Here is a 27,409-nt window from a genome sequence, read left to right as displayed (position 1 = left end):
GAAGAGGGGTCATTTAGACTCAGTGGGAATGAAGACCCAAAGGAAAGGGGATGATCAAGCGCTGCCCTGTGTTACTACAGTGCAATTTGAAAGGATCTTTAAATAGGCTTGCAGGCGAAAGTGCAAAGGACTGGGGTTCAGCCTATTTGGGTGTTTTGGACCCTGTCCTGAAGTCGAATAATAGCAGGGGGATCTCGGCAAGTCAGGAAACCTCATTGAACTTCAGTTTGCTCGCGTGAGACATGGGAGGATCGGAGGTGCTCCACCTCCCTGGGTGGTTTGGAAGATAACGGTGGGAGGGTGGTGTTTTGAAAAGCATCACCTGTGGTTTCTACAAATTTAGCATTGCAGACCACACCTCCTTCCTGGCCCCTAACCGAAGCTTTCTTGTAGCGATGATAAGGACTTTCTCAGCAGAGCGGGAGTTTTCCTGGTTACCTGCCGGGGTGAGATGTGTCGATTTCTCAATCTCTTGTTGCAATTCCTCTTCACGGCACAGAGCCAGTTACTCTGCCCAACAGAGTGTGACGTCAGGGCATGGGAACTTTGCTTGGTTCATCAACTCCTTTAGGACGTGTACAAAGTGGGGGCGGTGCTCGGAGAGTTGAGGAAAGTTGAAAGTCATTGTGGCGGCTGAGTGAGGGGGACTTGGAGGTTTTTAAAAATTTTTATTTATTTATGGCTTTGCGCGGGTCTTCTTGTATGCAAGCTTTCTTTAATTGCAGCGAGTCGGGGCTACTCTTTGCTTATTTTAGCTGCGTTTGGGGGCTTCTCATTGCAGTGACTTGTCTTGTTGCAGGACACGGGGCTCTAGAGCACAGACTCAGTAGCTGTGGCCCGCTGGACTTAGTTGCCACGTGGCATGTGGGATCTTCCCCCATCAGGGATCCAGCCAGCCTCTCTCATTGGCAGGGAGATTCTTTACCACTGAGCCACCAGAGAAACCCCTGAGGGGTTAGAGTTGATTGGGTATGGTCCCTGGGAGATCAGTTAGCTCCAAAAACATTTTCTGAAGTTGGAGTTCTTGTTTTCTGACAGGGGAAAATTCTGTCAGAGCCAAGGGTAGACAGCCAAGAATAAGCATTTTAATTCGAACATCTTCAGAGGAAGATAGGGGCTCTGGAAATGTTTCCTACACAAGTCACACACAGCACACGATAATAGCAGGGAGGAATCTGAGCAGTTTCTCATTACTAATTTTAGATTCCTATTTCTAATACTGAAAGGAGAGATTTGCAAGGTTGGTTGGTTGCCTTACTGTTAAAATTTAAGCAGTCCTTTTTAGATAAGCATGTCTAGCCTTCCAGAGATTATAAACGTGAGCAATACTAGAGCCCTTCTGTCATATTTTATCTTTTTATGATAGCAAATAGGACCTCTGATTGGCTTTTGCATTTTAACTAAAAGGAGTTGAAAGATGACTCATTTAAGAGTTTGGGAAATACAACTGAGACTGTCTTACACAGAACTGTAAATCTTATAAAATAACCCTGATGGTGATAATAAAGCCAACTTTTAGACTGTTGTGTGCCAGACTCAGATATGCATATTACAATCCATTTAGTTCTCACAACCATCTGTAAAGAAACTGAAGCACAGAGAGGCTGAGTGCCTTGCCCAGAGTCACACAGTGAGCAATGAGGAATTTCTTTTCGACTGGCATAACAATTATATTTGATTGGTGCTTTTTTTTTTTCTTCTTCTTCTTAGCATCTGCACTGGGTTTTCTCCCAGCCGGGGTGAGAGAGACTGAAGGCTTTGGAGCAGGCATCCAGGATGCTGAACTAGTTGCCAAATTGCTGTGTGGTCTTTATTTATTTATTTATTTATTTTTGGCTGTGCTGGGTCTTCATTGCTGCTCCCCGGGATGGCTCTTTGATGCGGCGCGTAGGCTCTCGTTGTGGTGGCTTCTTTTGTTGCCGGAGCATGGGCTCTAGGGCTCACCGGCTTTCCTAGTTGTGGCCCTTGGGCTCAATAGTTGCGGCCTACCTAGTTGCTTCGGGGCTTGTGGCATCTTCCCAGATCAGGGGTCGAACCTGTGTCTGCAGCACTGGCAGGCGGATTCTATACCACTGAGCCAGCAGGGAAGCCCTGCTGTGTGGTCTTTACTTCCTTTTTCTGATCCTCACTTTTCTCATGCACAAAACCGTGCTAATAATCCTATTTTGAGTGAATGTTTTATTTCTCACTGGAACATGGAGTGTGAACTGGAAAGAAATACTTCTCAGGGTATAAAGGGAAGTTTCAGAGTCCTGTTTTTGTCAGCTGTAACAAATGACTGGCAGATGGCAAATCAGTAAAAACTACACATGGTGTGATTCGCCCAGCAATTATGTTTGAAAATTGCTTTTTAAAAAGTCTTTAGTTTCTTTTCTTAGATCCTTAGCATTACCGTCATTAAAAAGAGATAAATGCAAATTAGACCTCAAACGTTTTCTGGCAGGGAACATTGAATGGCACCCAGGGCCAACTCATGCTTTTCTGTGGTTGATTTCAGGTGATGAAAATTGGAGGGTGGAGGGTTTTGTTTTTTTATCCTTGTATTCTTCTACATTCCAACAATTTATTCCAACAATCTATAGTGGGTCAGAGAACAACTAAGTCCTGAAAATATATGTAAATTACTCCTGTGTTCTCTCTTTGTTTGGAAATTGAGGATGGCCACTTTAAATCTGGTAGGTGAAGAAACTTGAACTTCTGAATATACTTACTTTTAAGGGCATTTTTTTTTTAAGTTTGCTTTTTTTTTAATGTGGACCATTTTTAAAGTCTTTATTGAATTTGTTACAATATTGTTTCTGTTTTATGTTTTGTTTTTTTGGCCTGGAGGCATGTGGGATTTTAGCTCCCCAACCAGAGATGAACCCACATCTCCTGCATTGGAAGGTGAAGTCTTAACCACTGGGCAACCAGGGAAGTCCCAAGGGTACTTTAAACAATATGGTTCAATTGTCAAATCATTTGAACTGTCTATGACCTATATAAAATCTTTTTCTGGGGCTGGGGTTCTCACTGTTAATTTCGACTCTGGTCTGTATGGAGATTTGGGCTGGGGGAGGTCACCATGTCAGTGTTACCGATGTTAGCGGGCTCCCAGCAGCTGCTCCATGCTTGGTGACTGAAGATCTTCTGGAGAGATGGTTAAGTCCATGAGATTTAAAGGTCTTCCCTTCACCCCTGTGCTGTTGTGGATAAGAGTGTGGACTTGGAGCAAGACTAGCCTGGGTGGGAAACTGGCTCCGTTGACTGTGCCTCAGTTTCTCTTCTGTAAAATAAAGATGGTGTGGTCCTATCTACCTCATAGGTTGTTAGGAGGATCGAGAGTGTGTGTGTGTGTTTAGAAAGCTTAGAACCATGTCAGGCAGGTAGTAAACGCCCTCCAAGAGTTAGTAGTGAATGACTGCTGATGGGTAAGCAATCAGAGGCTTCGTGCTGTGGAACACAGTAGGTCAGTAGATGGGGAGCGTGTACACTTGGAGGGATGCAGCTTTTAAAAGGATGATGGGGAATGTCTCAATCCAAAGGGAAACTTGAATAAGATCAGGATGGGGGTGGGAAGAGGAGGGGAGAAGGGGGTAGGGTGCAGAGGGGTATAGAGGCATAGGTTGTAGAGGTGATAGGTAAGGAGGAAAGACAGGCAACTCGGCTACACAGGAAGACATAGCACATGTTGAAGGTTGGTTGGTTGTTTTTAACTTGGGGATTGTCTTATGGAAAATTTCAAACGTTAAGTAGAGAGAACAGTCCATGTGCCCTCCTCCCATCTTCAACAGTGATCAGTGTGGCCCATCGTGTTTCATCCATATCCCTCCCTGGACCTTCCCGCTGTATTATTTTAAAGCACATTCAATAAATTCTGTCAATTCTAAATCCTTCTGTATATGTTTCTGAAAGATAGGCACTTAACCGAACATGACCATGATACCTAACCTCTCTGACTTTGCCGGCCAATAGAATATAAATTGGGACCAGGAGAAGCTCCCCTGCAGTGCTGGTGTGAAGAGAAGGGTGGGCGCCTGGAACCCTCAGTGCAGACAAGCAGTGCCCCGGAACTCAGCCATCGCGCCGGTGGCCTTGTCGTTACTGGCAATGGGGTTTCTTCCTGCATAGTTCAGTCGTGGCATTCTCACTTCTTCTTGGTCTCTCCCTTCTCCATACTAACTTTCGGCACATTTATTCCTGCTGCTTTTGTCTAGTCTCTGTTTCCCCTTGTACCTTTCAGTTCCATTGTTCTCAGCCTGACTCTCAGCTCATGCTCCTTTGATGCCTGTGGTCCACAGAATAACAGCATCTCTTTCTAGACCTTTTGGAAGGGAGATGGCCTTGGCCCATTTCATTTTTTCCAACAGCATTACTGAGATGCAGATAGAATTGACATCACATACATTCACCCATTGGAAGTGTACAGTCCAGTGGTTTTCCTGTCTTCACAGATATGTGACAGCATTTGCATAGTTGATTTGAAAACATTTAGAACCCCAGAAAGGTATTTTTACCTGTCGCCCCTATCTTCCCATCCCCCAAAGGAACTGCTAATGTACTTTCTGTCTCTATGGGTTTGCCTATTCTGGACAATTTCATTCATTCATAAAGAAGAAATATTTTTTGTCAATGTCTTCTTTCACTTAGTAGGGTGTTTTCAGGGCTCACTCATATTGTAGCATGTGTTAGTACTTCCCTTCTTACTGTGGCTGAACGATGTTACACTGTATGGCTGTTTGTCTGTCCAGTTGCTCAGTTGTGTTCAACACTTTGCGACCCCATGGACTACAGCATGCCAGGCTTCCTTGTCCTTCACCATCTCCCAGAGCTTGGTCAAACTGATGTCCATTGAGTCGGTAATGCCATCCAGCCATCTCATCCTCTGTTGTCCCCTTCTCCTCCTGCCCTCAATCTTTCCGAGCATCAGGGTCTTTTCCACTGAACTGGCCAGAGTAGCATCCTTTATTCATTGATCGATGGATATTTGGGTGGTTTCTACTTTTTAACTGTTCTGAGCAATGCTGCCATTAACACTCATGTGTGTATAGAAATAACAAATCACTGTGTTGTGTAATGGGAACTAGCGCAGTGTTGTAGGTCAACTATACTCCAAAGACAAATTTTAAAAGAGGAGATCAGACATTTGGTTGCCAGTGATGACAGTGGAGGGGGTGGGGAGGGAAAACTGGATAAAAGCCATCGAAGGTACATACTTCCAGCTCTAAGATAAATAAGTACTAGAGTTGTAATGTGTAACAGGATGAATATAACTTACACTGCTGTGTGTTATGTGTGAACGTCATCAAGAGAGTGACTCCTGAGTGTTCTCATCACAAGGAAAAATATTTCTTTCTCTTTCTTTAATTTTGTGACTTTATGAGAGGATGGATGTTCACTAAACTTACTGTGATAATGGCTTCATGAGGTATATAAATCAAATCATTATGCTGTACCCGTTAAGCTCAAATATATCTCAATTTAAGAATATTTACATGTAAGTTTTTATGTTAACATATACTTTGGTTTCTCTTGGATATGTAGCCAGGAGTGGGATTGCTTGCCCAAATGGTAACTGTATGTTGAACTTTTGAAAAACTGTCAAACTGTTTTCTAATATGGCTCCCCACCTTATTGAATTGGCCAAAAAGTTCATCTGGATTTTTCCAACCCAATATTTTGTCTAAACAAGATGCTCTAAAGCCATCTTTCAAGTACAGATACCTAGCCTTACTTTGGGTAAATTTTTATATTAATATTTTTCTAAGTCTTAATTAATTATCTAATTATATTCATGTATAAGTCTTTTTTTATTATTGATTTTTGTATGTAAGATTTTGAGTAAAACATTACTTGAGCAGTGGTCCGTAAAGTGGAAGTTATGCACCTTTAGGGTACAAGATGATTCATTGGAAAGCGAGAACAAAATCCTATGCTCTTGGATCTGTTTCAATAATGCTTTATAATTATACAGTGTATTAGAATATCTGTGCATATGTAAGATTTATAAATAAAAGTCTTATACTGGAGATGTAAATGCAAAGATGTTTTTTCAAATAGGAAGTCATATCATAAAATTCTGGGGACAACTGTTCTAAAGGCATGGGATCAAATAAATGCAGCTGTGTGGTTCTTAATCCCATGCTTTGTGACACATCTGATGGGGAAATTCTTAAAATTACTTTGCTAAGGAAATTGAAAATATCCTGCTAATTTCAGCCCACGTGGAACACGTAAATACCAGGGGAAGGAGCTTTGCATCAGGCGTGGTGTCAGATTTTTATTTTTGTTCTGCTTCTGCTGATTGCTAATAGACTTTGGGTGAGACCCTTGATGGGCTGCATTTCAGTTCCCAGACTGCCCTAAGAACACCTGAGATATCATAAATGTTCACTGTGCAGAATGAGAGTGTTAAGTGTGACGTGTGCCGTGACCACAGGGAAAGTCAGTCATTCGTGCATCTTGGGCAACCCTGAAGTCTTCTTAGGCAAATATCTGGAGTTCCTTGACCTCTGCCCTGCCTGGGTCTTCCCCTTCCCACCCCACCCTGCTTTCTGTCCTTCCTCTGTGTTCTTCTGACAAATGACTTCACGAGTAAGGGTCACTGCCAAGGTTAAGCTGCCCAGAGAGGAGTCCGGTGGCGCCACCAGCCACCCCTGCAGGCTGGTACTGCTTCTTCTCCGCGCTGTCCTCTTGAGAATGCAGCGCATGCGCAGTGGAGGTGCAGCTGTCTGCGAACTGCAGTTGACTCGGGTTCCTGGCCCCTGACACGGAAGCCAGGAAGTCTCCTTATTGGGCATCTTGATGATTTCTGGATGAGCTGTGATCGCTGGAGTCTGCAGATGCCTTGAGGGGATATGAGCCTTTGTTTAAAGTCAAAACACGAAGGGAAGTGGATACAGAGAGATGGGAAGAGGTTCTGGGGAACTGTCTTAACCAAAGGGCTCACGTGCTGTGGCTCGAGATCCGTTCAGTCTCTGCTTGCTTCTGTCTCCTACTGGGCATGCTCAGTAAGACACCACAAAGCTGCAAGGAATGAATGTGACCTTTGATGCTCAACTCCTGTGTGCGATTTCTCTTCTCTAACATCCTCTGTTCTAAGGAAATTGTTGGCAGCCATTTGAGGTCGTGCTCTCCAGTTTCTTCTACTGAGTGATGTCTGTTCTTGGATTCCTTTCTCAGGCAACAGAAATAGCCAACATAACCATGCTTAGGTACTGTTGGTGAGTTTGTTCATTCTTTTATTCATGCACACAATGTATTTGTTGGGCACCTATCTATTATGTGCCCCTGTTCTAGATACCAGGGGCAGAGCAGGGATCAAAATAAAAATTACATAGCTGATCCATTCATTGTACAGCAGAAACTAACACAGCATTGTAAAGCAATGCTTCTCCAATTAAAAAAACCCAACAACCTGGGGACTTCCCTAGTGGCGAAGACTGCATTCCCAATACAAGGGAACTAGGTCCTACACGCCCCAACAAAGGTCGAAGATCCTATGTGCTGCCACTAAAACCCTGCGCAGCCAAATAAATAAATAAAAACTACCCTCAAAGATTTTACATTCTAGTGGGTATTAGTCATTGAGGTTAAACAAAATGATGATTAGTGGTGAGGAGTAAGGAGAAAAAAAAATAGAGTTGCCAAGGGGGAGAGGAGCTATTAGGGAGGGGCAGTTGCCATTATTTATAGGGTAACCAGGGAGGCCTATCTGAGAAGATAACATTTAAGATGAGCCTTTTCTCTGATGCTCCCAGCAGTGTATTCAGGTACTAGTTAGTGCTGAGGCAGAGAAAACCCCAAATCCTAAACCTGACATACTTTGCCTATTCATCGAGTATCTTTAAGATTGTTAGGGGTATTAGCTGCTAAAGTTGTTTATCTACCATCAAAATGCTGGCTGCTTGGGCCTCCCTGGTGGCTCAGATGGTAAAGAATCTGCTTGCAGTGCAGAAGACCTGGGTTCCACCCCTGGGTTGGGAAGGTCCCCTGCTGAAGGGAATGGCGACCCACTCCACATTCTTGCCTGGAGAATCCCATGGACAGAGGAACCTGGTGGGCTACAGTCCATGGGGTTGCAGAGAGTCGGACACAACTGAGCAACTAATGCTGTGATCTACTGGGCTTTTGTGAGGTCACTCTAGAGGTCATGGTGGCTCACAATGAGTCATCTTCCCCTCTTGCAAAGGTTGCATCTTTGGAGTGGATGTGGTACCCCAGCAGTGGCCCTAGTGATGCAGTCATGCTCCGTGGGACCACTGAGTCCAGTGCACAGGGACCTTCCAGAATGATTTAGGGTGGGTGGGGGAAGTCCTGGAGTCTCTTCCCTGTCTAGGGCCTTTGCTGGTGCCCATGTGTTAACTAGTAATCTGGCCTGTGTTTGCTCTCAAAAGGAAAATCCCAGTAGAAATGACAGTAAGCTTTGCAACTAAATTTCTCTTCCTTTAATATGTGGTTGGAGATTGATTTTTATCTTTGCACATAAGCATCTCTGATCCAAAGGAGCTCATTTATGACAGTGGGAAGGACTTGGAGAAGATGCTGGTCATTCCTTAGATTCAGATTATCTGCTGCCAGTCAGTACCTGAGAGGTATCAATGTAGGTGTTTAGTCCCTGTCCCCCCTCTGCCAGTATGTCGGCTACTGGAAGGCAGGAAGCTTATCTTAGTCACCACTCTTACCCTCGTGCTACCAAAACAAAAACAATGCCAGTCATGTAGCATATGGTCAATAAATATCTGTTTAGTTGAATAACAGATTGTAAGCAGTGTGGCAATAAGCAACATAACCAGCAACCATTTCTTGATAGCTCACGAATCATCTCTGCCCCAAAGATCAGGAGATGGAGAGGATATCTTCTCACCAGGAACTGGACTTTGTTTCCAGTCATTGCTGTACCCTCTGTGTCCATGTGCCTCTCAGGGAAACTTCTGCTCCTTAATGAGTGTTCAGCCTGGCTTGCCATCCTTTCCCTGCCCCTCCCCAGCTGTGACCTTAGATATAGCTTGAATTTCTGTGGTTCTATTCCCCCTCTAAAATGTTCTTATTTTATAACCTGGCAGAGCCAAGGTCTGCAGACTCTTTGTGTGAAACAAGAACATCTTTCTAGAAGGAAGTAGTACAAGCACCTGCTTCTGAAAATGACTTTTTATAAGAAAGTCTGTTTTTGCTCAGTGCAGTTGTTGCCATATCTGAGAGGCTCATAAATAACATCATTCTCTTTGAATTATTAACTTTAATCTGTTTATAAAAACACAGGGATCACACTATTACTTACCATATGGTTTCTCAGCTGTAGTCGTCTCTCACACAGAAAACTAAATATGATGTGTAGAAATATGAGAATACAACATGACTTACATAGCTTCATTCTTTGGGAAATAGTAAGATTATCATAGGTCATGGGCTCAGAACTAAAATTAAAAGTAGTAAAAGAAAAGATATAATAGAAAATCAACAAAAAGCAATACGAGGATGTTCATTGCTGTATATTTTATTATAGTAAAAAACTGAAGATAAATTTTCATTAATAGGAATATGACTAAGAAATGATGATACATTTTATACCCTAAAAGTGCTAAGATAGTTTTTAAAAAAAGGGTGTGTACCCTCAAGACACATTATTGAGAGAAAAAGAAAGTATATTTAGCATATGTCCCGTGTGATCACATGTGTATAAAAAAGAAAACATGTCGTGTCTTCTGATCTGACGTGTGTGTTAATTCATAGACGATCTGGAAGGAATAAAATGGTTGACAGTGTTATTTCTGGGACAGAATTGGGGTTGGTGGGGCTTGGTGTGATGAGAAGGCCTCACTTTTTACTCTAGACTTCTGTGTGTGGGGCATTTTATAAAACCATAGTCATGGTGGGCTTTTTTTTTTTTTTTTTGTAATCATAACACTTGAAATTACTGGAGAGGAGAAGATGTGTGACAGAGAGAAATTGGGGCACAGGTGGGATTTGAGCTCGGGAGAAGATGAAACACTTCAGATAGTGAGAGCTGGCAGTTTATCACCAAATCCTGTGATATTTTGTGACTGGTGATCTGGAGCTTGTGTTCTCAAGAGGGCATATATATATATACATTCAGTCCAGGCCAGTCACTCAGTCGTGTCCGACTCTTTGCGACTCCACGGACTGCAGCACGCCAGGCCTCCCTGTCCATCACCAGCTCCCGGAGTTTACAGAAACTCATGTCCGTTGAGTCGGTGTACACACACACACATATATATATGTCTGTCTGTCTGTCTCCAGCACCAGTCTTCCTTGGTAGCTCAGTGGTAAAGAATCTGTCTGCCGATGCAGGAGACGTGGGTTTGATTCCTGGTCTGGAAAGATCTCCTGGAGAAGGAAATGGCGAGCCACTCCTGTATCCTTGCCTGGGAAATGCTATGGACAGAGGAGCCTGGCGGGCTACAGTCCACGCGGTCACAAAGAGTCGGACACGACTTAGAGACTGAATGTGTCTCCTGCATCACTCCCAACACTGTGACCTAGAATGGCAGACCCCAAATCAAGAAAACCCACAGATTTTTTAGAATGATTTTCACATTGCCTTTTTGGGTCTATTTGTAAGCATTGGGTGAGAAAAATTTCGTATCTTTAGGAAACAGGGGCTCAGTTTCATCTCTGATGAGGAGGTCTGCATGACAGTCGAGCAGGTGTATCAGTCACAGGAGTCTTTTCTCTAGCCTGTAACTCTACGTTCACTTTGTTGGATTTGTTCGTTCAGTCTGTAGCTCTTATTGAGCCCCCATCCGCCACTCTGAGACAAGGCCCCTGCTTTCCTGGAGCTTCTAGTCGGGGGTGGAGCGGTGGCCAAGGATGGCAGGAAGCAGCCGGAAGTGAGAGCTGCTGTGCTGAAGATTAAGCAAAGTGGTGTGATAAGGTGTAACCAGGGCGCTGTGTGAAGAGAGGTGGTTAGGAAAGACTTGTTTGAGGAAGTCATTCATAAACCCGGGAGTGTATAAAACAGGAAGGTGTCAGACGTGTGGTCATTTGAGGGGAGAGCGGCCCAAACAGAGGGACGAGAACAGAGAAGGTGAACAAGAGCTTGTGGGAGTCAAGAGCTTGCTTCGTAGCTGGGACTGACAGAGGGTGGACAGGCTAGAGAAGTCTGCTGTCGTGCGTGGGGAACAAGGTAACGATTTTGGATTTTATTCGGGATTTAATGGGAAGCTATGATGGGGTGGGAGTTGTCAACTTTTAAAAAATGCACAATGTGAGAGTTACAGGTTAAGTTTTATTTTATATAATTTTATTATATTTATATAATTTATAATTATAATTATTAATACAATTATTGATATAATTTGTATTTATATAATTTTATTTATATATTTATTTTTGGCTGTGCTGGGTCTTGGTTGCCCCACAGGCTTTTCTCTAGTTGCGGCCCATGGGCTCAGTAGTTGAGTTCCTGGGCTGTAGAGCACCAGCTCAGTGGTTGTGGCGCACAGGCTTAGTTGCTCCTCAGCAGGTGGGATCTTCCCAGACTAGGGATCGAACTTGTGTCTTCTGCATTGGCAGGCAGATTCTTTACTTCTGAGCCACCAGGGAGGCCTGTCAGTTAAGTTTTATTTGAGGTGAAATGAGGGGTCTCGCCTGGGAGACAGCACCTCAGATAGCTCTGAGAAACTGCTCCAAAGAGGCAGGGGGAAGCTCAGTATATATGTGATTTTAGTGATGGGAGAGTATATGCAATCAAGCACATATTTTCCCAAAAGTTTTCTGCTAGTCTCGTGATGCTTTCTGCTAGTCACGAGGAAGAGTCATCACCATGAAGGATTTTAGGGCATTTCTAGATGTGAGGAGATATTCGAGTTGGCTCATAAAATCAGCTCCTGAAAATATCTAACTATCTGAAGACCTATCCTGCCAGTCCTGCTCATCCCCGGAGCACAGGGTGCCTAATTTCTGCTCTCCACCCCGAACCCCTTCAGGGGGTGTTGAACATCAGTAGCTTCAGCGGCACATGTTTAATCCTTGTAGAGGTAGACGGCAAGTGCCAATTTGTAGTTGACAGGGTCAGATAGGGGATTGATTTGGATTTATAAAAGATATCTCTGAATAACTTGATTATAAGCAGGTGAGAGAAGAATCAGGGAGACCATTGGGAAAATGGTGACTTGGACCAGGTGGTAGCTATAGATGTAAGCCCGTTGTGCTCAGTCACGTCTGACTCTTTGTGACCCCATGGACTGTAACCCGCCAGGCTCCTTTCTCCGTGGGATTTCCTAGGCAAAAATACTGGAGTGGGTTGCCATTTCCTCCTCCAGGGATCTTCCCCACCCAGAGGTCGAACCTAAGTCTCCTGCGTCTCCTGCATCGGCAGGCAGATTCTTTACCTCTGAGCTACCGGGGAAGTTCGGGAACAAGCTTGCTGGTGGGTTAAAGATGGTGAGCTCTGGAAGATAGGGTCATGATGACTCCTAGATTTGAGACTTCAGCAACTTGGGGTGGGTATGTTTCCTGAGATGGGGAAAACCAGGAAGAAGCAGATTGGGGTGCATTGTGGGGGTGCAGAAATCAGTGTTTCTTTGGATATATCAGGTGTGACGCCCCTAGACAAATGTCAAATAAGCAGTAGGATACACTCTTCTGGAGTTCAGGGGAGGTCAGGAATACAGGTCTATGTGGGAGTCACCTGTATACATAAAGATGATGTTTAAAGCCCTGGAACTTTATGAGGACCAGAGCCTTGCTCGTTGAAGTGTACCCATGGACTTCACCCTTTCTTTAGGCTCAGTATCCAAGCAGACACCTTCACTGCTAAACCTTCCCCTTGCTAATCTTGCAGTGACTGTTGAAGGCTGAGCTTTACAATGTGGGGGACAGCGGCAGAGTGTTAGAAGACACACGTGCTGGGCTGTAATTAGTGATGAGAGTGCTTCTCGTCTATGTCGCTTGCTCTCAACATTGTAATCATTGCCTAATTTACTAATGCTAACAATGGAGCTAAAAGCGAGTGGACCGTTTTAAAGACAGCATCTAGATCACAGTGTGTTCTTTAGATATTATAAGCAAATCATGAATTTTTATTGCTTTTATAATCTAAGTAAGTTTCATAATGTCATCTAAAGTTATACAAAACCAAGTTTTTAGTGCTGTTGGTTGCCCTCAGTTTCACATGCCATGGGTCCACTTTGTTGAAGTACGACCACAAACTAAAGAAAAAGCAGAAACATACATATACTACCATATGTAAAATAGATAGCTAGTGGGAACCTACTATAAAGTGCAGGCAGCTCAGCTCAGTGCTCTGCGATGACCTAGAAGGGTGGGGTGGGGGTTGGGAGGAATAGCCAAGATGGAGGGGATATATGTATCCTTATAGCTGATTGACTTCTTTTGTACAGCAGATACAACATTGTAAAGCAACTATACCCCAATAATAATAATTTAAAAAGCTATAAAAACATGTCTTTACTCCTAGGCAGCATTCCCATTTTGGGTTTGACATTTAATTTTGAAATAATGCATGGGATGTTTTACATTTTGCTGTTTTAGTTTTTTATCAGCAGTATCCTTATACGACTTTCAGTTCAGTTGCTCAGTCATGTCTGACTCTTTGCGACCCCATGAATCGCAGCATGCCAGGCCTCCCTGTCCATCACCAACTCCCGGAGTTCACTCAGACTCATGTCCATCAAGTCAGTGATGCCATCCAGCCATCTCATCCTCTGTCGTCCCCTTCTCCTCCTGCCTCCAATCCCTCCCAGCATCAGGGTCTTTTCCAATGAGTCAACTCTTCACATGAGGTGGCCAAAGTACTGGAGTTTCAGCTTTAGTATCAGCCCTTCCAATGAACACCCAGTCCTGATCTCCTTTAGAATGGACTGGTTGGATCTCCTTGGAGTCCAAGGGGACTTTCAAGAGTCTTCTCCAATACCACAGTTCAAAAGCATTAATTTTTCAGCGCTCAGCTTTCTTCACAGTCCAACTCTCATATCCATACATGACCACAGGAAAAACCATAGCTTTGACTAGATGGACCTTTGTTGGCAAAGTAATGTCTCTGCTTTTCACTATGCTATCTAGGTTGGTCATAACTTTCCTTCCAAGGAGTAAGCGTCTTTTAATTTCATGGCTGCAATCACCATCTGCAGTGATTTTGGAGCCCAAACAAATAAAGTCTGACACTGTTTCCACTGTTTCCCCATCTATTTCCCATGAAGTGATGGGACCAGATACCTTGATCTTCGTTTTCTGAATGTTGAGCTTTAAGCCAACTTTTTCACTCTCCTCTTTCACTTTCATCAAGAGTCTTTTGAGTTCCTCTTCACTTTCTGCCATAAGGGTGGTGTCATCTGCATATCTGAGGTTATTGATATTTCTCCCGGCAATCTTGATTCCAGCTTGTGCTTCTTCATAAAAAGAATTATTTTTTGCTTTGAAACCCCTTTCCTATCTCAGTGTCATATCCCTTACATTTGCTGCTAGTTTTATGGCCAACTTATTTATTAATATTTTACTTTTAAATCTAAGTGGAGTTTACTGTGTTGTATAGGGAAAAGTCCAGACTCTGTTGAAACATGAAGTTTCTTTGCTTCCTCATAAGAATGTGGAGTTAAAAAATATGATTGATGGTGCATGGGGATGACCCAGAGAGATGTTATGGGGAGGGAGGTGGGAGGGGGGTTCATGTTTGGGAACGCATGTAAGAATTAAAGATTTTAAAATTTAAAAAATAAAAAACTACAATTAAAAAAATATATGATTGAGCCCTTGTTTATGGTAAATGATTCTCACTCCTTGCAGATAAGCTCTCCAGCCCTCCAGCGGGTCATGTGGTGAGTTCAAGGTCCAGTCCAACAGCGCAAGGGAATTCACACTAGCCCTGAGCCCTGAAGATGGTGTCACAGTCTTCGGGCCGGCAGGACTCACCTGTGGACCCCTGGGAAGGGGTCAGCGATGACCCAGGCGACACTGACAGCTTGCCCAGCCTCCTGGACACTGAGCACCCCTCCTTCCCATCAGACATCAGGTTCACAAGGCACAGAGCTGCCTGGATTAACCCCCCATGTGCGCAGCAACAGCTGCAGGATGCATCCCCCCAGGTGCTCCCAGTGGGGAACAGAGAGAGCCACACTGCGTCCAAATCTCCCTTGGGAGCTTCACCCTTGTCTCTTGGGGACTCCGTGGTGGAGACATCACTGTCGAAGGGCACCGCGGACTCCATGGGCAGCTCCTCTGCCCGGGGCGCAGCTGGCAATGGCAGTGACTCCGCTGTTACCTCGAAGGAAGAACGGGCAGTGCTCCCAAGACGCTGTCCTCACACGTCTCTCATCACCAGCTCCAAGACTGTATCCAGTCTCCCATGTCCTGAGGATGGCAGGGCTTTTTTCAAGCCTTCCCAGCTGACAGCTTCTGCTGATGCAGGTACCTCTAGTTTGGACTTCCACCCTTCCTGTCTGATCTCACACCTGCTCTTGCTTGGGGCTGAGGCTGAGTGTTCCTCATGAGGAAAAGGCTACTGGTTTTCCAGGATGCTCACCAGCCAGGGCACCAGCTCAGTTCCTAACGTCTTTAGCCCAGCCACTGGGAGGGTCACAACTGATGGAGTCAAGAATTCCCTTTCTCCTGAGTCTGCAGGAGAACTCAGTCAATAGTCAGTGTCAGCTGTCATCTTAGAGCACCAGAAGTGTTCAGCATTTAGCCTGATGGTGGAAGGTGGTCCCTAGAGAGTGAGCCCCGCTTCACACCAGTGCTCCTGTGGGAGAGGAACACACCTCACCTGTTAGATTTACCTGGACAGGGTGTGACTAGAAAAATAGTAAGGTTTAAAAACAGGAACCACAGTTCCTCCAAACAGGCCAAAACTTTTTTCCAATTAAAACCAAGTCTCCCATTGCTCTAAGGTCAGGCACATATTTCTAAAATGCCCAAATTCTGAAACCCAAGTAATCCATGCCAGATGCCACTCGAGTCAATAAATTAAGCTATTCTTGTTATTATGATTTGTGGCTTGCTTAGTTAATTTTAAATATTAATTATTCTATATTCATACTTAGCGTTAAATTGTATTTTTGTTGGAATCCTAGTTCAAATTGTCAAGGAAGTTTTTTATTTCAAAGCAATTTAAAAGCTGCCTGTGTGTGTGTGTACACTCAAGTATATTTATTTCTCATTAGCAGAAACCAGTCCCTCTTCCTTTCCTGAGATATGAGGTTTATTTGTTCTACGAAACTTTCGAAAACTCAAAGATGGTGACAATCTTTAACATACAATTTAAGAATAAGCAGATTCTGGACAATCTTTTTAATGAGCTAACTTGGAGATAAGAACCAAAGTTTGAGCAATATAGCACAGTCTGATGGCATGCGTGCTCAGTAGCTCGGTCTGATTGCAGGCCTTTTTTTTCTTTTTCACTCACCTGCCTGGGCAGTTCTCAGGGAAAAAGTGACTTACAAATTTAGTGGTTGAAAACTGAGAAGTTAGTCTCCTACTTGATTGTCTCATGGGAGGGTGAGAAGAAAAGAGAGAAAATTGAAAGTCTTCTTTCCCACAGACTACCACCACGACAAGTTACAAAGAGAAGATGATCTTTAGGGCCTAGTGAGCTGCTGCTGCTGCTGCTAAATCGCTTCAGTTGTGTCCGACTCTGTGCGACCCCATAGACGGCAGCCCACCAGGCTCCCCCGTCCCTGGGATTCTCCAGGCAAGATCACTGGAGTGGGTTGCCATTGCCTTCTCCAGTGCATGAAAGTGAAAAGTGAAAGTGAAGTCGCTCAGTCGTGTCCGACTCCTAGCGACCCCATGGACTGCAGCCCACCAGGCTCCTCTGTCCATGGGATTTTCCAGGCAAGAGTACTGGAGTTGGGGTGCCATTGCCTTCTCCGAGGGTCTAGGGTACCCCTGCCCCAAATAACTTTTTGTGTTCCTGCACAAGAAGTTGTTCTGCAATTTAAAATTATCCTTTCTGGGATTTCCCTGGTGGTTCAGTGGTTACAACTTTCCAGTACAGAGGGAGCAGGTTAAATCCATGCTCAGGAAGCTAAGATCCCACATGCCTCTCATCTTAAAAAAACAAACAAACAACAACAACAACAACAACAAACCATAAAACAGAAGCAGTATTGTAACAAATTCAATACAGATTTTTAAAACATGGTCCACATCAAAGGACATCTGTAAAGAAAAGTAAATAAAATTATCCTTTGCCCCAGAAAGAAAACAAACACACCAGCCCCTTTTGTCCAAAAACAGTGACCCTAGCAATCTAAGTACCTTTAAAAAACCACTCTGTTTTTTTGGCCGTCTATCTTAAACCTGGCGAGGGGATTCCTTACACGGGCTTAAGGAAAAGAAGTCCCGAGTGATCTGGTTCTTTCTTTGGTGTAGGGGCAGCAATGAGCAGAACAGGCGTTTGCCATTATAAGGCATTTTCCTGGAGCGGCTGCATCTCAAATGGCAGTAGCGGGGGATTTCCTTTCTTAGATTAGATGGGAGGGAAGCACAGCTGAGCCTGTCTGCATTTCCTGAGGCTGTAAGAAACAATTCCTTTTGTTGGCATAGGATCTACACATTTACAGTGCTTCTACATTCCTTAGCTCCTTCAGTTTCCTAATAAAATGATTATCCTAATTCCTAGGATGAGGAAATTTTACTGTAGAGACACAGCTGGTGTGTGGAGAGCTGGAACTGGAAGCCACTGCCTGATTTTTCTCTGCATTTTCCCCTCTATCCTCAGAGTCCCCAAGCCAGGACCTGTAACCAAATGCCGCCAGACTTCTGATTTTACAGATAAAGCTGTGTGTTTTTTTTTGTTTATAGCTGCTTTCTCAGGGCAATGGCAGAACCGAGTGATAATTGCAGCAGGCGCTGTGTGGCCCTCAGGTCCTACATTTACTCCATAATCCTTTCTAGAAAACGTTTGCCTACCCCAGATGGCTTCTGAAGCTAAGAGGTCCAAAGTTTTCAATGCAACAGTGGAGTTCTTGAACATGAGGCAAGGAAGGGGTTATGTTACTGAGTCCAAACCCACTCTGCCCATCACACAACAGGTCAATTAACTGAGAGATGAGGTGTTGAGGCAAGGACTATGGCTTTATTCAGAAAGCCGGCTGACCCAGAAGATGGTAGACTAATGTCTCAAAATAACCATCTGATCAGGGTCTGGAAGCCAGGTTCTTTTATAGAACAGAGAGGGGGGAAGGGAGGATGTAAAGTACAAAAGACCATTAATCTTACAAATATCTCCTGGAATGGCCAGCTTCCAGGAAGGAATGTGTTAATTTTTTCCTTCCTATAGCCATCCACTGGTGGATGGGGGTCCTGAACAAAAGGCATTTTGGTGTAACATTCAGGCAGAGGGGCAGGGTTCCCTGAGGCAGGCCATTCATTATGTATGGACAGTAGCCTTTTAGTGAACCAAAGCAATAGGGCAGCACAGGTTAAAGCCAAAGAAACGGATCCATCGTGGAGTCAGTTTTCCTGCAACAGTTGGAGGACTCCTGCTTGCCTGTGTGTTTGCCACCCCAAGAGCTTTGAAGCCGTCAAGGCATCTGTAGCACTCGGTTCTGATTCATCAGGTTGGCACAGCAGCGCTTATGGATGCCACAGAAATGTGTTGCCTTATGTGCTGCAATCAGATATCACATGACAGGCCTCATTTTTGTCTTGGTGGCGTTCATTGCCAGTAACGGAGTGGCATAATAAGGATGCAGAATGGATGAGTCAGCCGAATATAATCTGCAGTTTCTTCTTGTTTCTGACTAGGGGAAGATCATTTTAGAGAAGCGGTGCTGACCTTTTTCAGATAGATTTTGTCACTGTAAACAGGAAGTTTTAGGTCATCTGCAGTGAGTTGGAGGAATGATCCCGTAATTCTTAACGGTCCTGCTTCCAGACTATTCCTTCTCACCTTCCATCCCCTGTAGGTAGTTTCCATGTTTCTCTTCTCTTTCCCCTCTTTCCTCATTGCTCTCCTCCATGCCCGTGGTTCTCCCGTGCCTTCTCTAAGGATTCCTCTCAAGTTATTCCAGTAGCTTCTTGCAGAATTGATGACCCTCTGCCACCTACAAGGCCTTCCATCAGAGGAGTCTTTCTTCTTGTGTCATCCTATTTTATTCTAGAATTGTGCTAATATTTTAAACATTTGAAAGTCACTCCCTAAAATTGTTTTCATAGATAAACTTTGAATTTCTTTTTCTCCATTTTTAATAACTTGCTGTATTGGCAGATGCTGTGCAAGTTGGCGGAAGAACTGTTTCCTCAAATTCCTTCTCACCAGAGGCATTCGTTCTCCCTGTTGATGTAGAAAAGGTGAACATGGCTTCCTTCTTCTTTTTAAAACCACCAAGAGGGTTAACACTTTTAGTATGCCTATTCTGATTTCGGTCTGTAAACTTCACTGGAGGAGGCATGGCAAATAAGTTTCATTTCAACATTTGACTGGTAGGGTCTGCCCTCAGCTGGGAAATTTTCCATGATTGATGAGTAATGTCTGCCATTGCAGCACCACCAATCTAGGGTTTAATATCACAGGAAATTCAACTTGCGCCATCTTTTGGTTGCAGTGGGCTAAATCTTCCACCTCTGGAAGATATGGGCTATTCTTGATGTAATGACCTATGATAACACAGTGAAATAAATATATGTCTATGCATTAACTTCACTTAAATATAACTTCTTGATTTTTCAATCTAATACACCCTCAGTGGCGGGGTGAGGGAGGGTGGCGGGGGGAAACCAAGTTGATTATGCTTGTGAGAATTTTAACTGATCATCTTTGCCTCTGCAGGAAAATGCCCACTTTTATGTTGCAGATATGATTATATCAGTCATGGAGAAAATGAAGTATAATATTCTAAGTCAGCAGCACTCAGAGACCTGGAGTACCGAGGAGGCCGGCAGGTCACTCGGCAATGATCAGGCGGACTTGGAAGGGACCTTTTATACCCACGTAAAGCAGGAATCTGGGTCTTCCGCTTCGTCTGACAGTGGCTATGAAGGTGAGTGGTGGCGGGGGGATGCAAATATGAGGAAGCTTTCTGCTGTATTCTCCCCACACACCTGCCAAACCCTGTCCTTCTGGAGTAACCCGATGATCCCCGCCATTTCTGCCACTTGGCTTGGAATTGGTCATCATGTGCCACTCAGCTGTGCAATCCACCTGCTTTTTCTTAGGCTCCATCCTGCTTTCCCCTTCCTCTGTCATGTCACCCAGCATTCCTCTTCTTTATACTGGCTTCCTTCCCCACGTTGTCCTCTTTCATTCATCCTGGTAACAAGGAGTCCGTGATGCACTGGGTATCCGCAGATGTTGGGGATCCACAGGTAGGGCTTTGCCTGAAATACTTTATGTGTTGAATCATGTTTAGCTGAATTTAAAAAAAATGTTAATATATTAAATAAAAATTTAAAATATTTCTACCACCCAGATAAAAATTTGATCTTTTCTCAAGTATCACCCTTGTGACATTTATGGTCATAGAGGTTACTTCATGAGGTAGAGCAGAGTTCAGCAAATTGCAGCTTGATCCAGACAGTGTTAAAAAGGCAAGCAAACCACTGCGCAGTATCAGCACGCACCTCACATGGGGTGAGCGATGCTTCCTGGAACTTTACCAGTTATATATACTTTTGTGCCTGTACCAGGTTGTAAAGTAAATTGTATGTTACTGCTGATCATGATCAAAAGAGTGTAAGAAACACAGAAGTGGGTGAAACTGCCCCCATTTAACCCAGGAGGAAACCGAAGCTGAGAAATTGATATCCCCCAGCTAGAATGGTTTATCAGTGATCACATTTTTTCAGTGAGGGTGTTTCTTGAAGTAACAGCATGATTTGCAAAGTCTTTTCCCAGTTATTTGGCATTTAGGTGGCTTTCAATATTTTAACACTTTAAATGGATTGTAAAACTCCTTTGTGATCACAACCTTCCTTTTTCACTTTTTTTTCCTCTCTGTGTGAAGACATTCTTAGGCTAATTCTCCAAACTGGTATTAGGGATAGAAAAGCATGAACATATTTGTATTCGTGTCTTGGAGGTCCTGTAGCAAAATACTACAAATTAGGTGGCGTAAGACGGCAGAAATGGGTCCTTTCACAGTCATGGAGGTCACAGGTCGGCATGGAATTGTCTGGAAGGTTGGTTCCTTCTAGAGGCTTTGAGGGAGAATTTTTATCCCTGCCTGTGTCCAGACTCTGGGCAGTCGCTGCTGCTCCTGGCTTGTAGAGTGTCCTTCCAGTCCTCCGTGTTCACAGAATGTTTGGTCTCTGAGTATCCGCATCTGTGTGCAAACTTCCCTCTTTTTACAACATCACTCACATTGCCTCTAGGACTCACCCTGATCCAGCATGACCGCAGCTTAACTTGATTACAATGACCCTATTTCCATATGAAGTCCTGTTCACAGGCACTGGGTAGGGGGCATTTAGGGGAACAGATTCAACCTAGTGGGCTCCCCAGGTGGCTCAGTGGTAAAGCATCTGCCTGCCAATGCAGGAGACACAGGAGACATGGGTTTGATACCTACTCCAGTTATTCTTGCCTGGGAAATGCCATGGTGGGCTGCAGTCCATGGGGTCACGAAGAGCTGGACACGACTGAGTGAGTGAGCACACACACTCAACCTAGGGCAGTGTTCATGTCACCTGTACTCTTTTCCTTACTGTGAACAACAACAACAAAACATTGTTTCTCCTGTCTCTTCCGTTTGTTAAACTTTGTATTGTGGAAATTTCCAAACTTCCATGGAAGTAGGTAGAATACTCCTATGGATCCCAACAGACTCATCAGTCTGTTTCACTTAATCTTGTGAACATAAGAACAACACAAAAATAGCTCCCTGCCCTTTTTATTTTGATTGGAGGGTAAGTACTGTACAATGTTGTGATGCTTTTTGCCATGCATCAACATGAATCGGTCCTAGGTATACATGTGTCCCCGCCATCCTGAACTCCCCTCCCTCCTCACCCCCGACCTCTCTAATTATTGCAGCTGAATTTTAAAATTCTTTTCAGGTCAACTCAGCCCTTTCATTCCTCCTTTTCAGTTTAGCCGGGTGTTGCAGGTTGGACAGTCTCTTTTTCTTCTTCCTTTCTTCCTCTAGGTTGCGCTGTGTTACAGGTCAGCCCAGTGGTTGAAACACCTGCTTTCTCTGAGGTGACGGAAGAGGACTGCAAATGTGACTTTGATGACTTTGTTATCGTAGGTGAGATTTGGAAACTCATGGGCCGTGATGGAGGCACCCTCCACCACTCACCTGATGACACGCATCACACACAATATGTGACAGTGTCATTCAGGGAAACCCCTCCCCAAATCAGATTGTGTCCCTGATATAAAAAAAAAATGCGATGTCTTGATATTAATCTCTCATCTCGTGTAGGTTTGAATGCAAAAGCAGATACCATTAGGGTCTGATATCTGTTTGGCCCCCTCCTTATATTTTGGTGAAATTTCAGATAAGCGTATTTTAAAATCCCATCTGTAGCCTCATAATAGCTGTTGTTTTACAACAGAAATGCAAAAGAACCTTAAGGATGGCGATCTTCAATAATTGGTCCTTTCTGAGATGTAGGCAGCTAGTTTTGTGTTTGTATCGAATTGACTATGGTTAAGAGAAACAGACTAAAAGCCCTCCATTACCTTTTCTTCAATTTTCCCACAGAACTTGGAGATTTCAGCAATACCACAGTGCCCTGTGGATGTTCCTCCGACACCTCTAAGAGGTATCTACCTCCCACTTTCATCAGCACACAGACCCCTGGGCCATCACACCAGGCCTCTGACATCTTGGGCCAAATTCAGCCAGTTCTGATAACAGGGATCACTGTTTAGAAGTGAAACAATCACCACGGAAGTTCCTACAGCGTTTCTAGAGTGTTTGAAAGACTTCTGTACACATTCTCATTTAATCCTCCTGGGTGGGATGGGCAGGGGTTTTAAACCCAATTTGATGGGTGTAGAAACTGAGGTTCAGATGAGAAGTGCTTCTGGACACCATGCTGTTAAATAGCAGCGGGGGAACTCCAACTCGCTTCCCAGTTTGCTCAGTAGAGAAGAATCTGCCTGCCAATGCAGGAGATGTGGGTTCAGTCCCTGGGTGGGGAAGATCCCCTGGAGAAAGAAATGGCAACCCACTCCAGTATTCTTGCCTAGGAAATCCCATGGACTGAGGAGCCTGCTGGGCTGCAGTCCATGGGGGCACAAAAGAGAGGGCTTGAACCCAGGTCTTCTGACTTTAAACCTGGTCCTCTTCTCACCACCCCTCCCCACCTTGGTACCCTCAATAAACACAAGCTGCTCTGTGGGACGTGGAGGGATTGAGTTAAGTAAGATGACCACTGGGGCGTGGTTGACGCACACATGGTCTGCTGTGTGTCACCTCCTCTGCTTTTTTTGAGGGGGGAGGGGAAATAGTTAAAAACCCTCAGCAAAAGACCCTTAAACACACTTTTTATGAAAATAATTTTCCATGTCTGCATCTCTTACATTGCAGTGTCATTCATGAGCCAAACTTCAATTCTGCTGAGCTAACAGCCAAAGAGTTATACCGCGTATTCAAGAAATGCTGGATGCTGGCAGAAGTTCATTATCAGTTGGCAGGCTCTCTCGATGCAGCTGGCTCCATAGTAAGTCTCAACAGAATTTGATCTTCAGTTCTTAAATTCTCATTTTGCCTGCCCTCCACATCAGAGGTTTATGTGTTTCCTTGTATGGCTGCTGGGCGTTAGGGGAGACTCGAAAGGAAGGATGAATCTGATGTTTATTGAGCATTTGTAATGCACCAGGGCCTGTGCTCAGCAATTCATGTCTTAATCCTCACATATCTCCTGTGAGGTAGATGCTATTGTTAATTTAATTTAATTGATTTACTCGTTTATTTATGGCTGTGCTGGGTCTTCATTGCTAGGCACAGGTTCTTCTCTAGTTGTGGTGAGCCAGGGCTAATGCAAGGGCCTCGCATTGCAGTGGCTTCTCTCGTTGCAGCGCATGGGCTCAGCAGTTGCAGCTCACAGGCTTAGTTGCCCTGCGGCATGTGGAATCTTCCCGGACCAGGGATCAAACCCATGTGCCATGCGTTGGCAGGTGGATTCTTAACCACTAGACCACATGGAGGCCTGTTATTTTAAGTTTAAGGTGTTAGTTGCAGACCCTCAGCGGGGCTGCTCAGTGGTACAGCGGGAGTCGAGCCCCCAGGCTGCCTCATTTGAAAGTCCAGGCTGGTCCCCTTGTGGAGCGCTCTGCCCTCCAAACAGGCAGCTCACTGCGGGCAGAGGATGGGGTGGCAGAGGCTGTAATCGGGTAGGAGAGAAAGCACGCCGGAAGTGCAGGGGAGGCAGTGTTCCACGTCATCAGGGGAACCTGGAAAGGCTGAATGGAGATCTCAGGACTTGAGCCAAGTATCAGGCCAGGCAGAACTGTAGCAGGTCAGGTAGGAGTGCATGAAGGGCACTCTTGGCAAAGGAGCAGCTGGAGTAAAAATGACTGGGAGGTGCCTGGTGCTTCTGGGTTTTGGTTCTTTTGGCTGCGTCATCTTAGTTCCCTGACCAGGGATCGAACCCTTGCCCCCTGCAGTAGAAGCACAGAGTCTTCACCACTGGACCACTGGGGAAGTCCCCATGGTGTGTTGAGCAGAGTCATTTGATGTAGTTGGAGAACCTGTTTGTGGGTAGTGGGGTATGTTTGGGGGAGGGTTCATCTTAATCTTCCTGGGAAATAAGGCTCAAAAGCAGCCAAACTGTGGAGATGTAGACGGTAATCAGAGAAGTCTTGATTTTAGATGCCAAGAGGAAAGTTTCATGGTCAGAGGTGGGGGTGGCGTCTGCACCTGTACAAGATGGGCAGTGTCTGCAGAGAACAATTCCTGGAGAAGGGGATTCAGATCGACAGTGTCTGTCAGCTATTGACTAGGCAGGGTGAGGCTTCGGCTTCTGCAAGGCAGGAAGGCATTCCAGTTCACACTGACCTACTTACAGTAATTCGCAGTCTGGAAACAAAAGAACTAACTAAAAATACCGAGCAGAGTGATCTCAGCTGGGTGGCGTCTGAAGCAGTTCTCCTGCAGAGGGTTTTAGACACAGAGACGGCTCTGGCCAGGTTCTGTTATTCACTTAAAAGCAGTTTTTATTTTTCAAGGTAAAGGTTAATGTTGGGAATACATCTGAACGTTTCTTTTGTTTCAGTTCCTGAAATGTGCTTGTTTAAGTTGCTCCTGAATCCTCTTTGGGTTATTTATGCAGGTCGTAAATGAAGAGCAGGTCCAAAAAGACTTTGAATCCAGCACAGATGTCGTCCAGGAAATTAAACTGAAGTCGAGGATCAGAGGGACTGGAGACTGGGCGCCCCCTAGGTTTCAAATCATATTTAATGTTCATCCACCACTCAAGTAAGTCTAGGTTGCTGCTTGGACCACCAGTCCAGTTAAAACAAAAGTTGTGGTGGGTTCCTTCTGTCTCTTCATGGAGATGGGTGAAGGCAAAAAATAAAACACCAAGGGACAATGGAAAATTTGTTTTAGGAAAAAGAAATTTGGGCACATTTTTCTGACTTAGCTTTCTTGGCACCCCATTTATAGTGGGCTTTTGGTCTCTAAGTTTTGACACGTTGAGAACTTAACTATGTTTCCTTAACTATGAACATTACATAACAATTGAAAAGTAAACAGGTTCATATTAAGTGGCTAATGGTGAACCTTAAAAATATCATACAGTAATTTTAAGACTAGACCACTCTATTTTCCAGGGCAATGTGAAATAAAAAGTCAGTGAATTCATTTTTTTAAAGGAAAATTCCATCTTGAGGAGAGCTCTTATAGTTAAAAAACATGGCAGACTGCAAAAGAAATCATCTCTGTTCTCTAAGAAGTAACAAAATTCTAAAAGACAAATAAGATGGTGCAAAAAGGATATAGATATATATAAATATATACAATAATTTAAAGTAGTGCTGTGCTGACTTGCTCAGTCATGTCTGACTCTTTGTGACCCCATGGACTGTAGCCTGCCAGGCTCCTCTGTCCATGGAATTTTCCAGGCAAGAACACTGGAGTGGGTTGCCATTTCCTCCTCCAGGAGATCTTCCTGACCCAGGGATGGAACCTGCATCTCCTGCATTGGCAGGTGGGTTCTTTACCACTGAGTCACCTGGGAATCCCATAATTTAAAGTAGTAATTTATTTATTCGGAGAGTATATGACATTGTAGACAAAAGGATATATTAACCAAATGCATTTTTTTTCATTCCTCTTGGTTGGTATTTAATACAGTGTGCAAAGTGCAGAGTTATGAAGGGGCTGGCAATTGTCATTGCCAGTGCCCCACAGAGGTGCCGTATATTCTTTTTCCTCTTGGGAGAGTATGAGGAAGTTCTCTGGGGCTGCTTAGGGAGAAGAGTTCCCTCTCCAAGCCTTAGGTGGGGTCACTTCCCTTGACGTGGATTGTCTTTCCTCTGGGATTTTTCTGGGTTCTCTCTAAAGCACACTTTTTTTTTTTTTTTACCACGCACACATATTTTTACCTTGCATTTTTACTTTGGCCATTTTTGCTGACCTTAAACTGTATTAACGTGTTACAACTTTCTCCATATTGCCAAATCCCATATGGAATTGCAACACAAACAGTTGAATAGCAAACACTTCAATATTCTATCTTTCACCAGAAATCTTTGACAGCATTGTCTTACAATACCTCATATTCATCTAAATGTCCCTGGATCCATTTGTAAACTTCCCAAGCAAGTTTGGGGATGGTGTCTTGTCCCCCTGAACCTCCTCCCATGTATTATATGCTTCTAGTTCTCTCAGGAGAGAGAAGTCTGTGATGCCCCATAAGAAGTCTCTAAAGACTCTTTGGTGGAGTGGTTATTTGTGATACTGACTTCTGCTTTGGTGGAAAGCTGGAAAGCTCTGTTCTTGGGAAAGAAAAATTCTGTTTCTTTCCCAAATGAAAAAATGATAAAATTAAGCCTCAAGCTAAGAACATCCTGATGTTCATTTCTCTTCCAATCAGTGAAAAACGCTCCGTTGGTCTTTTCTGAAATATAACTCTTATCATTTTCTGTCCTCAGGAGGGATCTCGTAGTAATAGCCCAAAATTTTTTCTGTGCTGGCTGTGGAACGCCAATAGAACCTAGTAAGTATGCATATTGGGTTGCTTACTTATTAGGCAATGACATTTTTACCTTAAAGCATAAATATTGGTATATTCATTTCTCTCAAGTACTTGCAAGACAATATACACAGCAACAAATCTTTTGTTCAACAGTGATTTGATTAATAAGCATATGAATGAAATTTACATAATTTTATATTCATACTCTTACATTTTTAAATATCATAAGAGCCCCTCAAATAACCAATTTCAAATTTCCTACTTATCTCTCTATACATCCAAAGAAAGTGGAGCAGTTTGCATCATTATTTTTTTAATGTTTTTTAATTGTCATGAAAGTCACATAATATAAAACATACTC

The 27,409-nt window shown here is 44.0% G+C and overlaps 1 protein-coding gene across 7 annotated transcripts in view; it reads left to right on the top strand.

The window, feature by feature from the left end:
* Positions 1–27,409, top strand: part of RUBCNL (rubicon like autophagy enhancer) — a 43,473-nt gene that overhangs the window by 3,497 nt on the left and 12,567 nt on the right. For 4 of the 7 annotated variants that reach the window (XM_042254685.2, XM_004012064.5, XM_015098058.4 and 1 more), the window contains exons 2-9: positions 14,746–15,366; positions 19,169–19,251; positions 19,730–19,940; positions 22,044–22,145; positions 22,605–22,665; positions 23,436–23,568; positions 25,180–25,325; positions 27,005–27,069. In XM_042254685.2, the coding sequence (XP_042110619.1) occupies positions 14,838–15,366; positions 19,169–19,251; positions 19,730–19,940; positions 22,044–22,145; positions 22,605–22,665; positions 23,436–23,568; positions 25,180–25,325; positions 27,005–27,069 (1,330 nt within the window). In that variant the 5' untranslated portion in view covers positions 14,746–14,837. Of the gene's footprint in view, positions 1–374; positions 11,126–14,745; positions 15,367–19,168; positions 19,252–19,729; positions 19,941–22,043; positions 22,146–22,604; positions 22,666–23,435; positions 23,569–25,179; positions 25,326–27,004; positions 27,070–27,409 lie in introns of those variants that run through there. The other 3 variants (XM_042254686.2, XM_042254684.2, XM_012184424.5) reach the window with 3 other exon arrangements.

Source organism: Ovis aries, chromosome 10 (assembly GCF_016772045.2).
Source record: "Ovis aries strain OAR_USU_Benz2616 breed Rambouillet chromosome 10, ARS-UI_Ramb_v3.0, whole genome shotgun sequence".
Taxonomy (NCBI): Eukaryota; Metazoa; Chordata; class Mammalia; order Artiodactyla; family Bovidae; genus Ovis; species Ovis aries.
This window is presented reverse-complemented; position numbering and strand designations above follow the sequence as displayed.